The 13,679-nt window shown below is 61.4% G+C and overlaps 1 protein-coding gene across 2 annotated transcripts; it reads left to right on the top strand.

Moving 5' to 3' along the window:
* Positions 1 to 225: 225 nt before the first annotated feature.
* XYLT2 (xylosyltransferase 2) lies at positions 226 to 12,613 on the top strand. 2 transcript variants are annotated; one of them, XM_076353854.1, is made up of 11 exons: positions 226 to 360; positions 6,232 to 6,703; positions 7,189 to 7,364; positions 7,712 to 7,914; positions 8,332 to 8,412; positions 8,572 to 8,788; positions 9,197 to 9,373; positions 10,274 to 10,536; positions 10,645 to 10,840; positions 11,286 to 11,619; positions 11,989 to 12,613. In XM_076353854.1, the coding sequence occupies exons 1-11, from the start codon at positions 226 to 228 to the stop codon at positions 12,309 to 12,311; spliced, it is 2,577 nt and encodes an 858-aa protein (XP_076209969.1). In that variant the 3' UTR covers positions 12,312 to 12,613. The 2 variants fall into 2 exon arrangements, with proteins under 2 accessions (XP_076209969.1, XP_076209970.1); XM_076353855.1 differs by lacking the exon at positions 8,332 to 8,412.
* Positions 12,614 to 13,679: the final 1,066 nt, after the last annotated feature.

Genomic DNA, 13,679 nt, shown 5'->3' on the forward strand with positions numbered 1-13,679 from the left:
CACACGCACAGCCCCGTGCACACGCACAGCCCCGTGCACACGCACACACGCGCACACCCCCGTGCACGTGCACACGCACAGCCCGGTGCACACGCACAGCCCCCGCAGGGCCGCCCCCCGCCCCGCCGCGCGCCCCCGGCCCCGCCCCCCCGGCCCCGCCGGCGCGTGCGCGCGGCAGGCGCGCGCCGGCGCAGCCCGCCCTGCCGCGGCGGAGCGGCCGTGACGATGGTGGCCAGCGGGCGGGCGCGGAAGCTGGCGCGGCGCTACCGGCTGGCGGTGGCCACGGCCCTCGCCATCCTCCTGCTGCAGGGGCTCGTCCTCTGGACCTCCGCCGGCCTCGACGAGGAGGGACCGGCCGAGGTGCGCCGCGGGGAGGCCGGACCGCCGGCCCCGGGCCTGGCCGGCGGGGGCCGAGGGGGCTGAGGGGGCGGTGAGGGGACGGGGGGTCTGAGGGGGGTAGGGGGGCGGTGAGGGGGCTGAGGGGGGTAGGGGGCCGATAAAGGGGCTGGGGGGGAGCGGTGAGGCGGCTGAGGGGGGTAGGGGGGCGATAAGGGGGCTGGGGAGGGCGGTGAGGGGGCTGAGGGGGACGGGGGAGGCAGTGAGGGGCTTGAGGTGGGCGGGAGGTCTGCGGGGGTCATAGGAGGGCGGTGCGTGCTGGGAGGGTGCCCTTGGGGGGGGGCCCTTGAGGGGGAGGCCCTTGGAGGGGGGGCAGGTCCGGGGGGGGGCAGTGTCCGGGGTAGGTGGTGTGTCCCTTGCTCTAGAGCTGGAAGGGGACACGAAGGGGGTGTCGTCGTCCCCCAGGGTGTCTCTGTGGGGCTGGTGAGGCCCCGTCCCAGGACTGGGCCCCTGGGGTGGGTGGGGGTCCCACGGGCCCCAGGCCGCCGGGGGGCGGCGGCTGTGGGGTGGGCAGCAGGCCGTGGCCTGTGAGGGGGCTCCTGCGGCACTGTGGGGTTGTGGCACCTGAGAAGGGGACCTTGTGGCCCAGGGGGGGTCTGTTGGGGTCTGGCGTGGGGTGGGGAGCGTGGGAAGCTCGCCAGGGGTCTCGCGCTTCTCTGTGGTTTGGGAGACATTGTGGGAAGCTGGGGCTGGTGATACTCGAGCCAGAGAAACACGAAAACACATGGTAATTCAGAGAGCTGGGGAGAGCACGCACAGCAGCTCAGGAAGTTTGTGGCGGCTTCTGTTTGGCTCGTCCGGTCAGGGATATCCCTGTGAAGTGCAAGGGTACAAGAACCTTTTGCAGTCATCTGTTGTCTTTATACCGGAACACTCTGCTAAGGCAAAAGGTGTCACCTCTTTTTTACGTGTGGGGAAACTGAGGCACGGGCTGGCGAAGATGTTTGCCCAAGGTCAGACAGGGAGCAGGTGTCGAGGAGGACCCAGGCCTCTGGAGAACGCTGCTGCCACCTTCAAACAAAGCTCTTGACCTCTGGGTTGCTTATTTGAATTTATTTATTTGTTGTGAGTTGCCCGGACCGTGTCCACGCCCGCTGCATTTGGGTGGACCAGTGGCTGAAGCTGGTTTGTCCAAGAGCATTGGGGAAGGGATGAGAGTCCCTGTATGGGCTTCCTTGGTGGATGTCTGTGTGGCACTGCAGACCCTCATCTTGGGCAGGACCCTCGTGTTCCAGGGGCTGTAGAGGCTCTCCACAGGCTGCCGACAAGCCCCAGGGCGATGGTGAAGCCACGTTTGGCAGGGGCAGGGACAGCGTACAGCGAGAGCTGGGAGCTGTGCTGCGGCAGGCATGGGGTGAGCGCGGTAGCTGTGGCAGAGCAAAGCCAGTGGCTGTGAGGTGAGAGGTGGGGATCTCTGGAGGAGCAAGAGCTTTCCCTCCCCATCGTGGGGTGCCTCCCTGGTGTGGAGGGTGACCCCACGGTTGGCAGGTCTTTTTATAGGACTAGAAAGTTTTCCCTGAGAGCAAAGAGGTGAGAAGGGGAACTGGGCAGCCCCTTGCAGGCAGGAAGGTCTCTAAGGCCACCACTCACTCAGCGGATTAATTCCCAGCCCCAGGCCTCCTCTTGGGACATTGGGAACGGCTGTGAGCACCTTCATGTGCTGCCATATGCCCACCAGCAAAACAGAGCCAGGGAATAAATGCGGCAAGGAGAGGGGGCACGGAGTTGCCTGTGATTCGGAGGCATTGGGAGCATGAGAGCAGACAGATCTGGCAGCCAGGAGTGCCCGACTGCCCCTTTCCCATGACCTTGATCAAATCACTTCACCTGTCCCAGCTCCTCCTTCCCTCTCTGCACCATCCTGCACCGCTTGTCTGCTTTTCTCTGCGCTTGCCCTGCATGGCCTCAGTCCTCGCCTGGTTTCCCCATGCCTCTTCCCAAAACTGAGCTGAGCAGCTGACAGGTTTGGCTGTGGGTCCCCTTGCTTGGAGAGGGGATGGTTCACCACCAGCAGCCCCGACTCCAGGGCTTGGGAACAGACAAGCCTCTTCAGAGAAGGCAAGAACCGTCCTGAACTTTACGGACAGCTCAAACCCATTAACAAGCTGGGAAAAGTCCAATTAACCTTTATTTCTTATAAAATTGCAAAGCTCTTGGTTTCTGTGCCCTCCTGCAGCTTCTGATTTTGGCCAGACCTGGAGGAGCCGCTGTTCCCCTGGGGCATTTCTGGTAAAGCTGGAGGAACCCTCCCAGGAGAGCCTGACCTTGCAGGCGTGGAATGATTTGGGGAACCTTGGGATCTCTTAAGTGCCAGAGTAAATGGCTCCTTCCCATTAATGGACACAGCTCTAACCTGGCTTGTCCCCACCATGAACCAGCTGTGATTCACTGTATAGAGCAAAAACGAGACTCGAGTCCTGTAAATGCCGTGGAGCGTCCAGAGTCGGGTGAGCTCGCCTTCTCCTCCAGACCAGCACCTTCAGCTGGGGCATCTGCAGCGCTCGGAGGCTGTGCTGCAGCCCTGTGCCTCGGGCTGGCAGCTGCCTGCGCTGCCCAGGTGTTCCCGAAAGGGCTGCTCTGATCTCTGCCGGTGGTAGCCCCTTCCTCTGTCCTGTTCGGTTCTTCAAAGCCTGTTGATTTCCTTTTCTTCCCTTTATAGGGGAAGGAAGAGCTTCCCCTGCTTGGCAGGCTCCATCCCTGGTGGTTCCCTGGTATGAGCTGAGCAGAGGCTGAGGGAGGATCTTTGCCCTTCACTGGGGCGAGTTGTAAACCCGTCTCACACCAGCAGCACCAACTGCTCACTGCCCTGTAATGGGCTTCAGCCACATCAGAGCCACCAGCCCAACCCTCCTTGAGAAGGCCGTGCCGCTTGGATCGTGTCGCTTCTCTTCGCAAGCCCGATGTCAGGGTCCTACAGGCTCCCTTTATTCACCAAACAGATGCTTTATGGCATGCAGACCAGCAGAGGTTGGATCAGTCTCCATCCACCCAGGTCAAGACTGAGTTTCCTACCTCCAGGAAGCCAAATTATCTTGTTCCACCGGGATCAAACACCACAATCCCTGCCCAGCCTGACAGATGGGAGAGGAAATTCCCATCAGTACCTAGCCCTTTGCTGACAGCATCCCCGCTGCAGACAGCGCGAGCCTGTCTGCGCACAGCGGTGGGAGCCTGAGGGACCAGAGCGATCCTGCCTCCATCGTGGTGACACTGACAGCTCCTGAGCCAGTGCAGGAGCTTCCTGGAGCGCTTGGTCCGCAGTGGAGCTGGCACCAGGAAAATGCAAACTGCAGAGTGTCCTCGTGGGTGGAGAAGAGGATCTATCACTTGGGAGAAGTGTTTTAGCCCAGTCACGTCTCTTCCCCCACTTTGCCTTCTATCTTCCTCCTTCCAGGCAGGAGGCAGCACCTCTCTGGGGCCTGTGTGTTGGTGTCCTCCATGTGCTGCGGCCGCCAGAGAAGGTTCCTACGAAACACCTTTTCTTCCCGCTTTGCTGAGATTCCTTGATTTTTATTCATCCCCTCAAAGAGCTGGTTTTTAGGGGGCTGTCTCCATTTTAATTTTGAGGTTTAAGGTTCTGCTGCTGCAACTGGCAATCAAGCGTCTGGATTCCTCTGGTGACTTTGGAACATTTTGGCGCTGTTTTTGCCTGATGAGTGCTCGTATGTGGCAGACACCAGAGTCAGTCAACCGGAGGGGGAATCCTGCAGGACACCAGATGCTGTTAGCTCTGTTCCTCACAATGGCAGAGCTTGGAGATGTCGGCGCAGTCGGACCTGTGCTGGGGATAGGGTGCAGTTAGATACCAGAGCCACAGCTCCGTGGCTCTGTGGAGTCGGCAGTGTCACATTAGGGGAGGCAGGATGGGAGAAGTGACCTCTGGCCGGTGCCTGGACTTGTCTGAGTGTGTCGGAAGGAGGGGGACGGGGAGCCTTATGAAAAGTCCCATGCACGAGTCTTAAATACAGCAAAGCAATGTGGCCGGAGTCATTCCCTGCCTGCCTGGGGTGGAGGGATTGCTCCGCTGTGGTGCAGTAATTAGAAGCCATTGAGTTTGTTAGCTGGCAGCTCCGGAAAGGCTGCCGATGCTTCTAACGACTTCCCTACTGGGGAAGGCAGCCGGGCGTGCTTGTGAGCTGGGAACCGAGCTCCTTCCAGGGGGACGAGCGGGAACGTAACCGAGGGTGGGCATCATGCGGGGGCTGTCCCCAGAGCCAGGCATGTTGAGGAGCAGAGGGTGTGAGTGGGGCCGGTGGATCTCATCCTGCAGGAACGGGGCTGAGCCTGCGGAAGAGACTCGCTCCTCACTTGTCGCCTCCTGACTCCCCTCTCCTGTGATGCTTGGCGGAGAAAACAGGTTTATAACTCTCGAACAGATGGTCCTGTGCGGTGACTAATGAACGGTTCGCTGCCTGTCTCGGGCCGCCTGTGATGCCTGTCTGGGCGGAAGGGGGCTCGGCTGATCCTCGCTGATGCCAGCCCCTCGGAAGTTAAGCGGTGGCTTGGCCCCTTCCTGGGTAGCCATGGTTTGCAGGCTGCGCCGCCACAACATGGGTAGTTCAGGGACGCCAGAGGGGGCAGATCTTGCCAGATGCTTTCCAGCCTCTGTACGGCATGGTTTCTCCTGGCTGTGACCGTCCCAGCAGCTACGCCCACAGGGGAGCTTGTGCAAGGGGGCTAATTCGGTCCCGCTGTCCTTGTGAGGCATCTGCCCATCCTCAGAAGATGCTGCTGCCGAGGAGTAGCCCCCAATGCGCTCGCTGCCTCCCGTGGTGCCTGGCGCAGCAGCTGAGCAGGCAGGGTTTTGAGGGTGTTGTGAGATAGCCCTGGGAGGCCTGGCTGGAGCAGGCAGCTGCTTCGCTGCCTGCCGGACTGTCAGCCGGGAGCGTCTGCGGTGGGCTGGGGGCATACGGCCCCGGCCCCGTGGGCATGACTCGCTGGGAAAGTGCTTTCCCACGAGTGTGGCTCTCACAGGTATCCAAACTTCCCAACTCTCTGCTCTCCCCAAGGCTGACTCGTTTCTGCTCATCAGCCAGCCTGGCAGAGGTAACGAAGCGTAATTAACTGCTCCCTTTACACATCCGTTTGGCTCGGCGGGAGGGTTTGTTAAAGGGGTTTCTAGATTTCTAGCTGGTGATCGCAGTGACTGCTCCAGCCCAGTGCCGGGAGCCGGGGCCCAGGGAAGGGAGCACAGGCAGGACCTCGTTCAATGCCCCTCCAGTGCTTTTAGCCCCAGAGAGCGCAGCTGTAGCCGCCTGGGACCCCGGCTCCCAGACAGATGTGCTGGGTTTGGGCTCACAGCATGATCTTGGCAGGGATGAGCTGGTCCATTTGCCTCCCAGTAAAATAATCACCACCAGCCAGAGCAGCCCTGTGCTCGTCCCCACCGTCCGGGGGTGCCCCTGCTCACACAGGACCCCAGAGGGTGGCTGGTGCAGACACAGCTGACCTCGGCCATTTAGTCTTGTGGCGAGCCTGGTGGCAGAGAGAAAGACCCTCTTTGTGCATCTGGGGTGCTGTGACCACAGGGTCTGCAAATCGGGGTCTCCCTTGCTGGCATATAGAGGGGTGTTCCTGTGAGGGGGGCATAGGACCGTGCAGGGAGGTGCTGTGGGGTCTTAGCCTGGGGTTTTAGATGGCAGAGGGGTGGTGTGATGGACTCCTTTGCTGCATGGTGGCTGCTCCTGGAGCACCTGGCATGTTGCAGCATGGACTGGGAGTGTTGAGCGCTGGGGACAGGGATGCTCTGGGGAGCACGTTGGCAGGGTCGGGAGAAAGCAGGTCTGAGTTAATGCTGTCTGTCCTCTTTTCTGCATCTGCCTGGAACTGAAACAGGAGCGGCAGAAAAAAGCCAGGTTGCCCGAGAGCAGCGACGGCTCCAAGGACTCGGACAGCTCTGCGGGGCGCCGGGGCAGTGCCAGCCGGAAGCACGGACGATGGCGGGGACGGCTGGACAGCCCTGGGGCGCTGGTGTCCAAGGTGGTGAGAGCCGTCACGGCGAGACACAAACCGGGATGGAGGCTGCCGGCTGCGCCGGACTCCTCCAGCCGGAGGAACCTGACGGAGCTGCGCGGGGAGGCCCAGCTGGCTGTCTTCCAGCAGGGCGACACGGGCAGTGTGGAGGGGGCTCCCCAGCCCACTGACAACAGCTTCACCCCCAAGTGCGAAATCACGGGCAAAGACGCCCTCTCAGCACTGGCCCGGGCCAGCAGCAAGCAGTGCCAACAGGAGATCGCCAATGTGGTGTGTCTGCACCGGGCAGGCAGCCTCATGCCCCAGTCTGTGCCTCGCCACTGCCAGCTCTCGGGTGAGTCCTGCTGGGGTGCTCCCGGTCACCCTTGGGCATCGGGAATATCCCAGCCAGGCGCGTGGGCCACCTTCCTTACGTCACCAAACTGTCCCACCTGGCAAAAAGCAGCCTCAATCTGTCACCGATGCCCAGATTACCACTGCCTCTGTAATCCAATCAAAGCTGTGCCAGCCTCCTTAAGCTGGGCTGTTCATCCCAACCTGCGGTGCCTGCAGAGGTCAGGGCCAGGCCCAGCTGCATTTTCTGTTTTGAGGGGCCAGAGAAGGAAACGCCCCCCCTTTCCCAACGCGGCCCTGTCAATTTAATGCAAGGGGCTGCGTGTGCCACCATGCCCTGGTGCTGCAGTGTGATGGGGTTTGCCCGAGCTTTTTCCTACTGTCTCCCCCCGGCTCAGGTCTCCCTGGTTTATCAGGAGCTCCGGGTGGTGGGGCGGTGGGTGCCAATGCCGGGGGCGGCTGACAGCCCTCTCCCTCCCCGCACAGGCAAGGTCAGCCCTGTCATCCAGTGGGATGAGAGCCGGCTGCAGCAGGCGGCCCCCAGCAAGCCCGTGCGCATTGCCTACATGCTGGTTGTGCACGGCAGGGCCATACGCCAGCTGAAGCGGCTCATCAAGGCCGTGTACCACCAGGAGCACTTCTTCTACATCCACGTCGACAAGGTATGCAGGAGGGACGAGGGGAAGGGAGATGCTAAGAGTGCCCGGATCGGTCACTGGGACAGGGCACGGACCTGGGGCGTGGGTGGGCGGTGAGTGGAGGCACAGCATCCACTGTGTCAGAGGAGGTGGCTGGGTAGGGTTTGTCCTTGCTGCCGGTGGAGCTGTGACCCTCCCACCCCTATTTCTGCAACCCCGGGGAAGCAGGATCTATCCCTCCTGCCCAGAGCAGTCTTGTCTTGCTGCTCTCCTCCCTGTGGAGGCTGTTGTAAGGGCTGACCCCAGGCTGGTGGCAAGGAGGCCCCAAGAAGACGAGCTTCCTGCTGACCGTGAGCCGTGTTCCCTGGCAGCGCTCCAACTACCTCCATCACGAGGCGGTGGAGCTGGCCCGGCACTACCCCAACATCCGCGTGACGCCCTGGCGCATGGTGACCATCTGGGGAGGTGCCAGCCTGCTGAAGATGTACCTGCGTAGCATGAAGGACCTGCTGGAACTGGCTGAGTGGCCCTGGGACTTTTTCATCAACCTGAGCGCCACCGACTACCCCACGAGGTGAGGACCTTGCTGGGGCAGGGGAGGATGATGGAGGTGTTGGGGCTGCGTGATGCTGCAGCAGCCTTGGGAGGGGCAGGGAGGAGCAGGGAGCTGAGGGAAGATGGGGTTGGAGATTGCACCCACGTGCTGGTGATGATGCTCCAGGGCCAGGCTGGTCCCGTCTCTGCAGAGGAGCCCAGCCAGTACCTCAGAGGCTGTTTTTTCCTGCGGTCTGGGTGTTGCAGGGGAACCCACGTGTGAGGTGCCAGACAGCAGAGGAGCCACGTCTGTATCTCCCCAGCGATGGGACCAAGGATTGAGTCAGCACCTACCAAGCAGCCTTGGGCTCTTTTTGTCTGGTGGCTCTTGCAGAGTGAATGTTTACTGGGCTGCTTTACCCCAGGGGCCGTTAATGCTTTCTAATTTGCACCTCAGGACCAATGAGGAGCTGGTGATGTTCCTGTCCAAATACCGAGATAAGAACTTCCTGAAGTCTCATGGCCGAGACAATGCCAGGTAATCCCAGCTAGAGGCAGAGCTGAGCTGGAGGAACAGAAAAAGGAGGGATTTCAGAAAAGAACTGAAACAGTTGGGGCGGGGGGGATGTTCTGGATGTAGCTGTACCCAGCAAAGTGGGTGATGCCCCTAACCCCTCATCCTTGTCCCTGTGCCCAGGTTTATCAAGAAGCAGGGCCTGGACCGCCTGTTCCACGAGTGTGACTCCCACATGTGGCGGCTGGGCGAGCGCCACATCCCCGAGGGCATCGTGGTGGACGGGGGCTCCGACTGGTTCTCGCTGACGCGCAGCTTCGTGGAGTATGTGGTCTACGCCGACGACCAGCTGGTGTCCCAGCTGCGCCAGTTCTACACCTACACGCTCCTGCCGGCCGAGGTGGGTGCTGGCTGCAGGGCACGGGCTGGATTTTCTTACCGCTGTACTTAACATCTCTGTCCCACTTCATCCCCGCCCTGGGTACCCGCAAAGGGCACTGCTTTGTGCAGGCAGCTTTCTGCCTCCCTTTTGCCCAGACCTGAGTATGAAAGAGGGGAGAGAGGAGCAGACAGGCCAAGGGTCATGTTTATATCCAGCCCTGCTTTAGGTCCAGACGCCCCTCTGGGCCGGATAAGGGCTGACATGGGCGCACAGCCTCGTCTCTTACGCGTTGCCCTGTGCTGGGAGCAGGGATAGGTTTCTGTTCAGGAGCTATGGAGGCCTGTCCTGTTCCTCTGTGAGTGAGGGGTGGGAGGTCTCCTTTAACCATCCCCACTGGGTCTCCTGTCTCTTCTCTGCCATGCACAGTCCTTCTTCCACACGGTCCTGGAGAACAGTCACGCCTGCGAGACACTGGTCGACAACAACCTCCGAGTGACCAACTGGAACCGGAAGCTGGGCTGTAAGTGCCAATATAAACACATAGTCGACTGGTGCGGGTGCTCCCCAAATGACTTCAAACCCCAGGACTTCCTCCGGCTACAGGTGAAAAAGATCCTCCTTTCTCCTCCCGCTCTTTCCCCTCCCCCCCGTCTCTTTCCCTTGTGGGCGCACCCCTGGGTGCAATGCCAGCTGCTGCGCACGCCCGCATGAGCCTCACCCCAGCCCCGCAAGGGACAGGAGCAGGATTGGCTCCCCAGCCGCCGTGGGGCTCGGCACAGACGTGTCTGTAACTGCTTGGGCAGCGGGATTACGCTGACTGTTCTGCCCAGCAGCCAGGCTTTTGCTTGCAATGCTGCTCCTCTTCCCAGACTTTCTCTCCCATTTTCCTGCTCTTTCCCTGAAGACCTATCACCTGGGGCAAATACCTTTTCAGTAAAACCACTCCAGAGTGCTGTCCTCTTTGGCAGGACAAAACACCTTGTGATGACCTGTCTCCCATGCTCTCAGCGAGTAGAGATGTAGACTGAACAAGGGACGTTTGGGGGAGATACACCCAGCCCTGAAAAGAGAAGTTAGCGGGATTTTCGAGGAGTCCTGGGCTTGTGTAGTGCAGGGCCCTGGTCCTCCAAGCTGTGCCACGTGGCCAGGCCTCGTGCAGGGCTCCGCAGCGGCTCTGCAGGGTGGGGGCCCATCTGAATATAGAGATTGCAGCAAAGGAGCTAGATGACACATGGCTGCTTCTGAGCACGGAAAGGGGGAGGCAGTGGGAGAGATGGGAACCCATGTGTATTACCAGTAAGCGTACTGTATGCTCCCACTGATCCTGCCATAGAGGATCCCACGTAGAGGCTGGCTGTGCTTTCCTGCTCCTTAGCCTGTGCAGGGGGCAGGATGGGTCCCAGCATGTTTCTTCCCAGGCTGTCTCCCTCCCAGCTGCCCCGCTCAGGTGGGAGGGCAGAGGGGCTGCAGCCAACACTGTTAGAAATGCCTGTGCTCTTCCAGCAACTCTCCAGACCCACCTTCTTCGCCCGCAAGTTTGAGTCGACGGTGAATCAGGAGGTGCTGGAGATCCTGGACACGCACCTCTATGGCAGCTACCCCCCCAACACGCCGGCCCTGAAGGCGTACTGGGAGAACGTCTACGACCGCGTCGACGGGCTCAGCGGCCTCAGCGACGTCACCCTCACCTTCTACACAGCCTTCTCCAGGCTGGGGCTCCGCAAAGCCGCGGCCGCGCCGGCAGCGAAGGCCAACAAGCTCTGCAGGTGGGGTATTTGCCACAGCTCGAGCCAGGCTCTGAGTGGTGGCCTGCATCTCACGCTGGGAGGATGCTGATGCTCAGATGTGCAACCTCTCCGTCTGTCTCTCTCCAGATTTGAGCCCCAGGGCTTCCCATCCAGTGTGCACTTACATTTCTATGACGACCGTTTCCAGGGTTACCTGGTGATGCAGGAAGTGCAGAATTCTGCAACTGGGCAGGCAGAGTCCCTGGAGGTGTGGATGATGCCCCAAGGAGCTCTGAAGTTGGCGGGCCACGGAGGGCAGGCAAACCGCTTACAAAACCTCGAGGTAAATGGGGAAAGTTTTCCCTCACAGTGCCCACTTTCCTCCCTGGCTTTCCCACACCGCGCTGCCCTTCCTCCTCTCCCCCACCTGCACACTGTGGGGACAGAGGGACACGGTGCCGCTGTTGTGTCTGAGAACAAACCTTTGTCCGGGAGTTTGGCTTCTGTGTGGGATGTGGAGCTGATTGGTGGGGAAAAGGCCCGAAGGGGATCTTTCAGGGGCGAGCTGAGGCTGTGGTGCCCAGCACCTACAGCGGCAGGAGGCATCACACAGCTGGGTTAGTGCTGGCATGGTGCAGGCAGGCAGGAGGGCTGTGGAGGGTGGGGTGTGCGTTGCTTTGGGCTCCAAAGCTTCTGCCTTCCCTGGTTTGGGGAGGTGAAACGGAAAACCTGAGCTGATAGCGTCTCCCTGCCCAGCGTCCCACTGCTTGTGCCTCCTGTCCCTCCAGGTGGGCACGGAGTGGGACCCCAAGGAAAGGCTCTTCCGCAATTTTGGAGGCTTGATGGGGCCTTTCGATGAGCCGGTGGCCATGCAGAAGTGGTCACGGGGCCCCAACCTGACAGCCACGGTGGTGTGGATCGACCCCACCTATGTCATTGCTGCCTCCTACGACATCACGGTGGATACTGAGGCAGAGTTCACCCAGTACAAGCCCCCCCTCAATCGGCCCCTGCGCCCCGGTGTCTGGACCATCCGCCTCCTCCAGTTCTGGGAGCCCCTGGGGGAGAACCAGTTCCTCGTGGTGCCCCAGACCTTCAACCGCAAGCAGCCTCTCAGGAAAGGTGAGGATGCTCTGGAGTTTGGGGCTGGGTGGGGGGGTCTTCCTGTGGGCAGTCCAAGGCGCTTCCCCCCGGTGCTGGCCTCTCCGGGCTGTAGCTGATGACAAGGCAGGAGCCATCATTCCCACTGGTGTCCCCTTGCCCGTGTGGGTCCTCAGACCAGGCCCCCGGGCAGCTGTGGAGGACCCATTTGTAGGTCAGGTCCATCCCTAAGTCCTGCAGCAGCACCTCTCTCCTCGAGCTGGGGGAGGGCTGGGGTTGCGAAGGGGCAGGGTGCTGAGCCCCGCCGGGAGGGTGGCAGTAGGAAGGGCAGGGTGCCGGGATGTTGCCGCGCTGCTGACCCCCCCTCTCTTTTCTCCCTGTCCTGCCCAGACGACAGCAACTGGCTGCACGGCGGGCCCCCCCGCAACGAGTACATGGAGCAGAGCTTCCAGGGCCTGGGGGGGATCCTCAACCTGCCGCGCTCCGAGGAGGCGGAGGAGGACGCGGTGCGGAAGGCGCAGCTGACGGGCAAGGCACTGGAGGACTGGGCGGACGGTGCCATCAGCACCTTCTGGTCTGCGGCGGACGTCTGCGTCGGCAGCCCCTCCGCCTGTGCCTCCCTGGAGACCTGCAGCAAAACCTCCTGGAGCTCCCTCTCCCCGGACCCCAAATCAGAACTGGGGCCCGTCAAACCTGACGGGCGGCTGAGGTAGCAGGAGCAGCCGGGGGGGCGGCCTTGGGAGCGAGGAGCATCCTCCATCAGTGGTGTGGGGGGGTCTCCGACTACATCACCCCGTGGGATTTGCACCATAGTCACTCGAGGAAGAGAGAATGGGAACCTCCGGGCAGGGGGAAACCTTCTCCTGTGGGGTATTTTCGGTGGAGGGGGAGGCGTGAGGTCGGTCTTGCCCACCTCCCCCAGGAACGGGCACTTGCTGGCCGGGGAGAGCGTGCCGGGGCGCCCGTCACCGCGGGGGCACGGCCGGTGGCAGCGGCTGGGAAGAGCTGTGTGTTTGTTACTGCAGGCCTCGGAGCCTCGGGGAGGGGTGATGGGGGAGGGAGGGAAGGCTGGCAGATGGGCAGGCTCTGGACCAACTCGGCACCCTGCCCAGCCCCGGGCTGGATCTCTGCAGGATCGGGCCCTGTGCTGCTGGCTGCCCCCCGGGAGGGCTGGTAAGGGACTCTAGGGACAGGCAGAAGTAGAATGGGTCAAAGCCTGCCATGTGCAAGGAGCTGCTGCTGGCCCAGGGTTTGCATCTCATCCCCTTCACCCCAGCCCTTTAGTTTGTATTTTTATAAATATATATATATAGAAATATATATGATGCAAAGTGCAATAGAGACGAGACCCCGTGTTGGCCGGGCAGTCCTTGTGTCTCCATCTCCCCTCAGACTGTGACATACCTTGTTCTCTTGGGTGTCCTGGCGCTACAGGACAGGGTGCTGGGTCGTTTACTTTTTTTTTTTTTTAATTATTATTAGTATTGTTGTTATTGTTTTGCTGTTTCCCCATTTCCTGCTGGGGGCTGCTGGGGAACGGCACCCTCCTGCCCCTCGGGCAGGGTTGGCTGTGGGGTGCTGCCTGCTCTCCCAGGCAGCTGCCCGACTGTGCCAAACGTTTGGAGCTGCCGGTGTGCGTTGTGCGACGGCGAGCGGGGGAGCGCTCGGTTCACGGTTCGAGTCCGACGGGCCGCTGTAGACCCTGCCGCCTCCCTCTCCGCTTCAGCAACGGGACGCCCCAGTCCCCTGCCAAAACGCCATCCACGGGGCTGCCGTCCTGCTGCGGATGAGACTGCAGCTTGCTGCGCCCGGAGGGCTGCCCTGTGCCACGGCCCCTTGGCCCAGCCTTTTCTTTTCTCCCGGGTCGGCAGAAGCCCTCGGGATCTGCTGTGCTTCCCTGGCCAAAACGAAGAGGCGAGACGAGGTCCAGCCGGCTCCACCCACTCTCCGCTCTTTCTGCTTCCCCCTCCTCTGGAGGGAAGAGACGCCGCCTCCTCCGGGGAAGGGGTGCAGCGGAGCATCCCCTTTCCCCGCCGTCCTCCCGGGCTTGGGGACCGCCTGCGATGTTCCTTTCTCGAAGA

The sequence above is a fragment of the Aptenodytes patagonicus genome, chromosome 16 (genome assembly GCF_965638725.1).
Source record: "Aptenodytes patagonicus chromosome 16, bAptPat1.pri.cur, whole genome shotgun sequence".
NCBI classification, from domain to species: domain Eukaryota; kingdom Metazoa; phylum Chordata; class Aves; order Sphenisciformes; family Spheniscidae; genus Aptenodytes; species Aptenodytes patagonicus.

What these genes read in the sequence shown, in the direction of transcription:
- XYLT2 (XM_076353854.1), top strand. Translation starts at nt 226, where the DNA reads ATGGTGGCCAGCGGGCGGGCGCGGAAGCTGGCGCGGCGCTACCGGCTG. An exon ending in TCGCCACTGCCAGCTCTCGG is followed by an intron (nt 6,704 to 7,188) that starts GTGAGTCCTGCT and finishes CTCCCCGCACAG; the next exon opens with GCAAGGTCAGCCCTGTCATC. An exon ending in AAGGCCAACAAGCTCTGCAG is followed by an intron (nt 10,537 to 10,644) that starts GTGGGGTATTTG and finishes GTCTCTCTCCAG; the next exon opens with ATTTGAGCCCCAGGGCTTCC.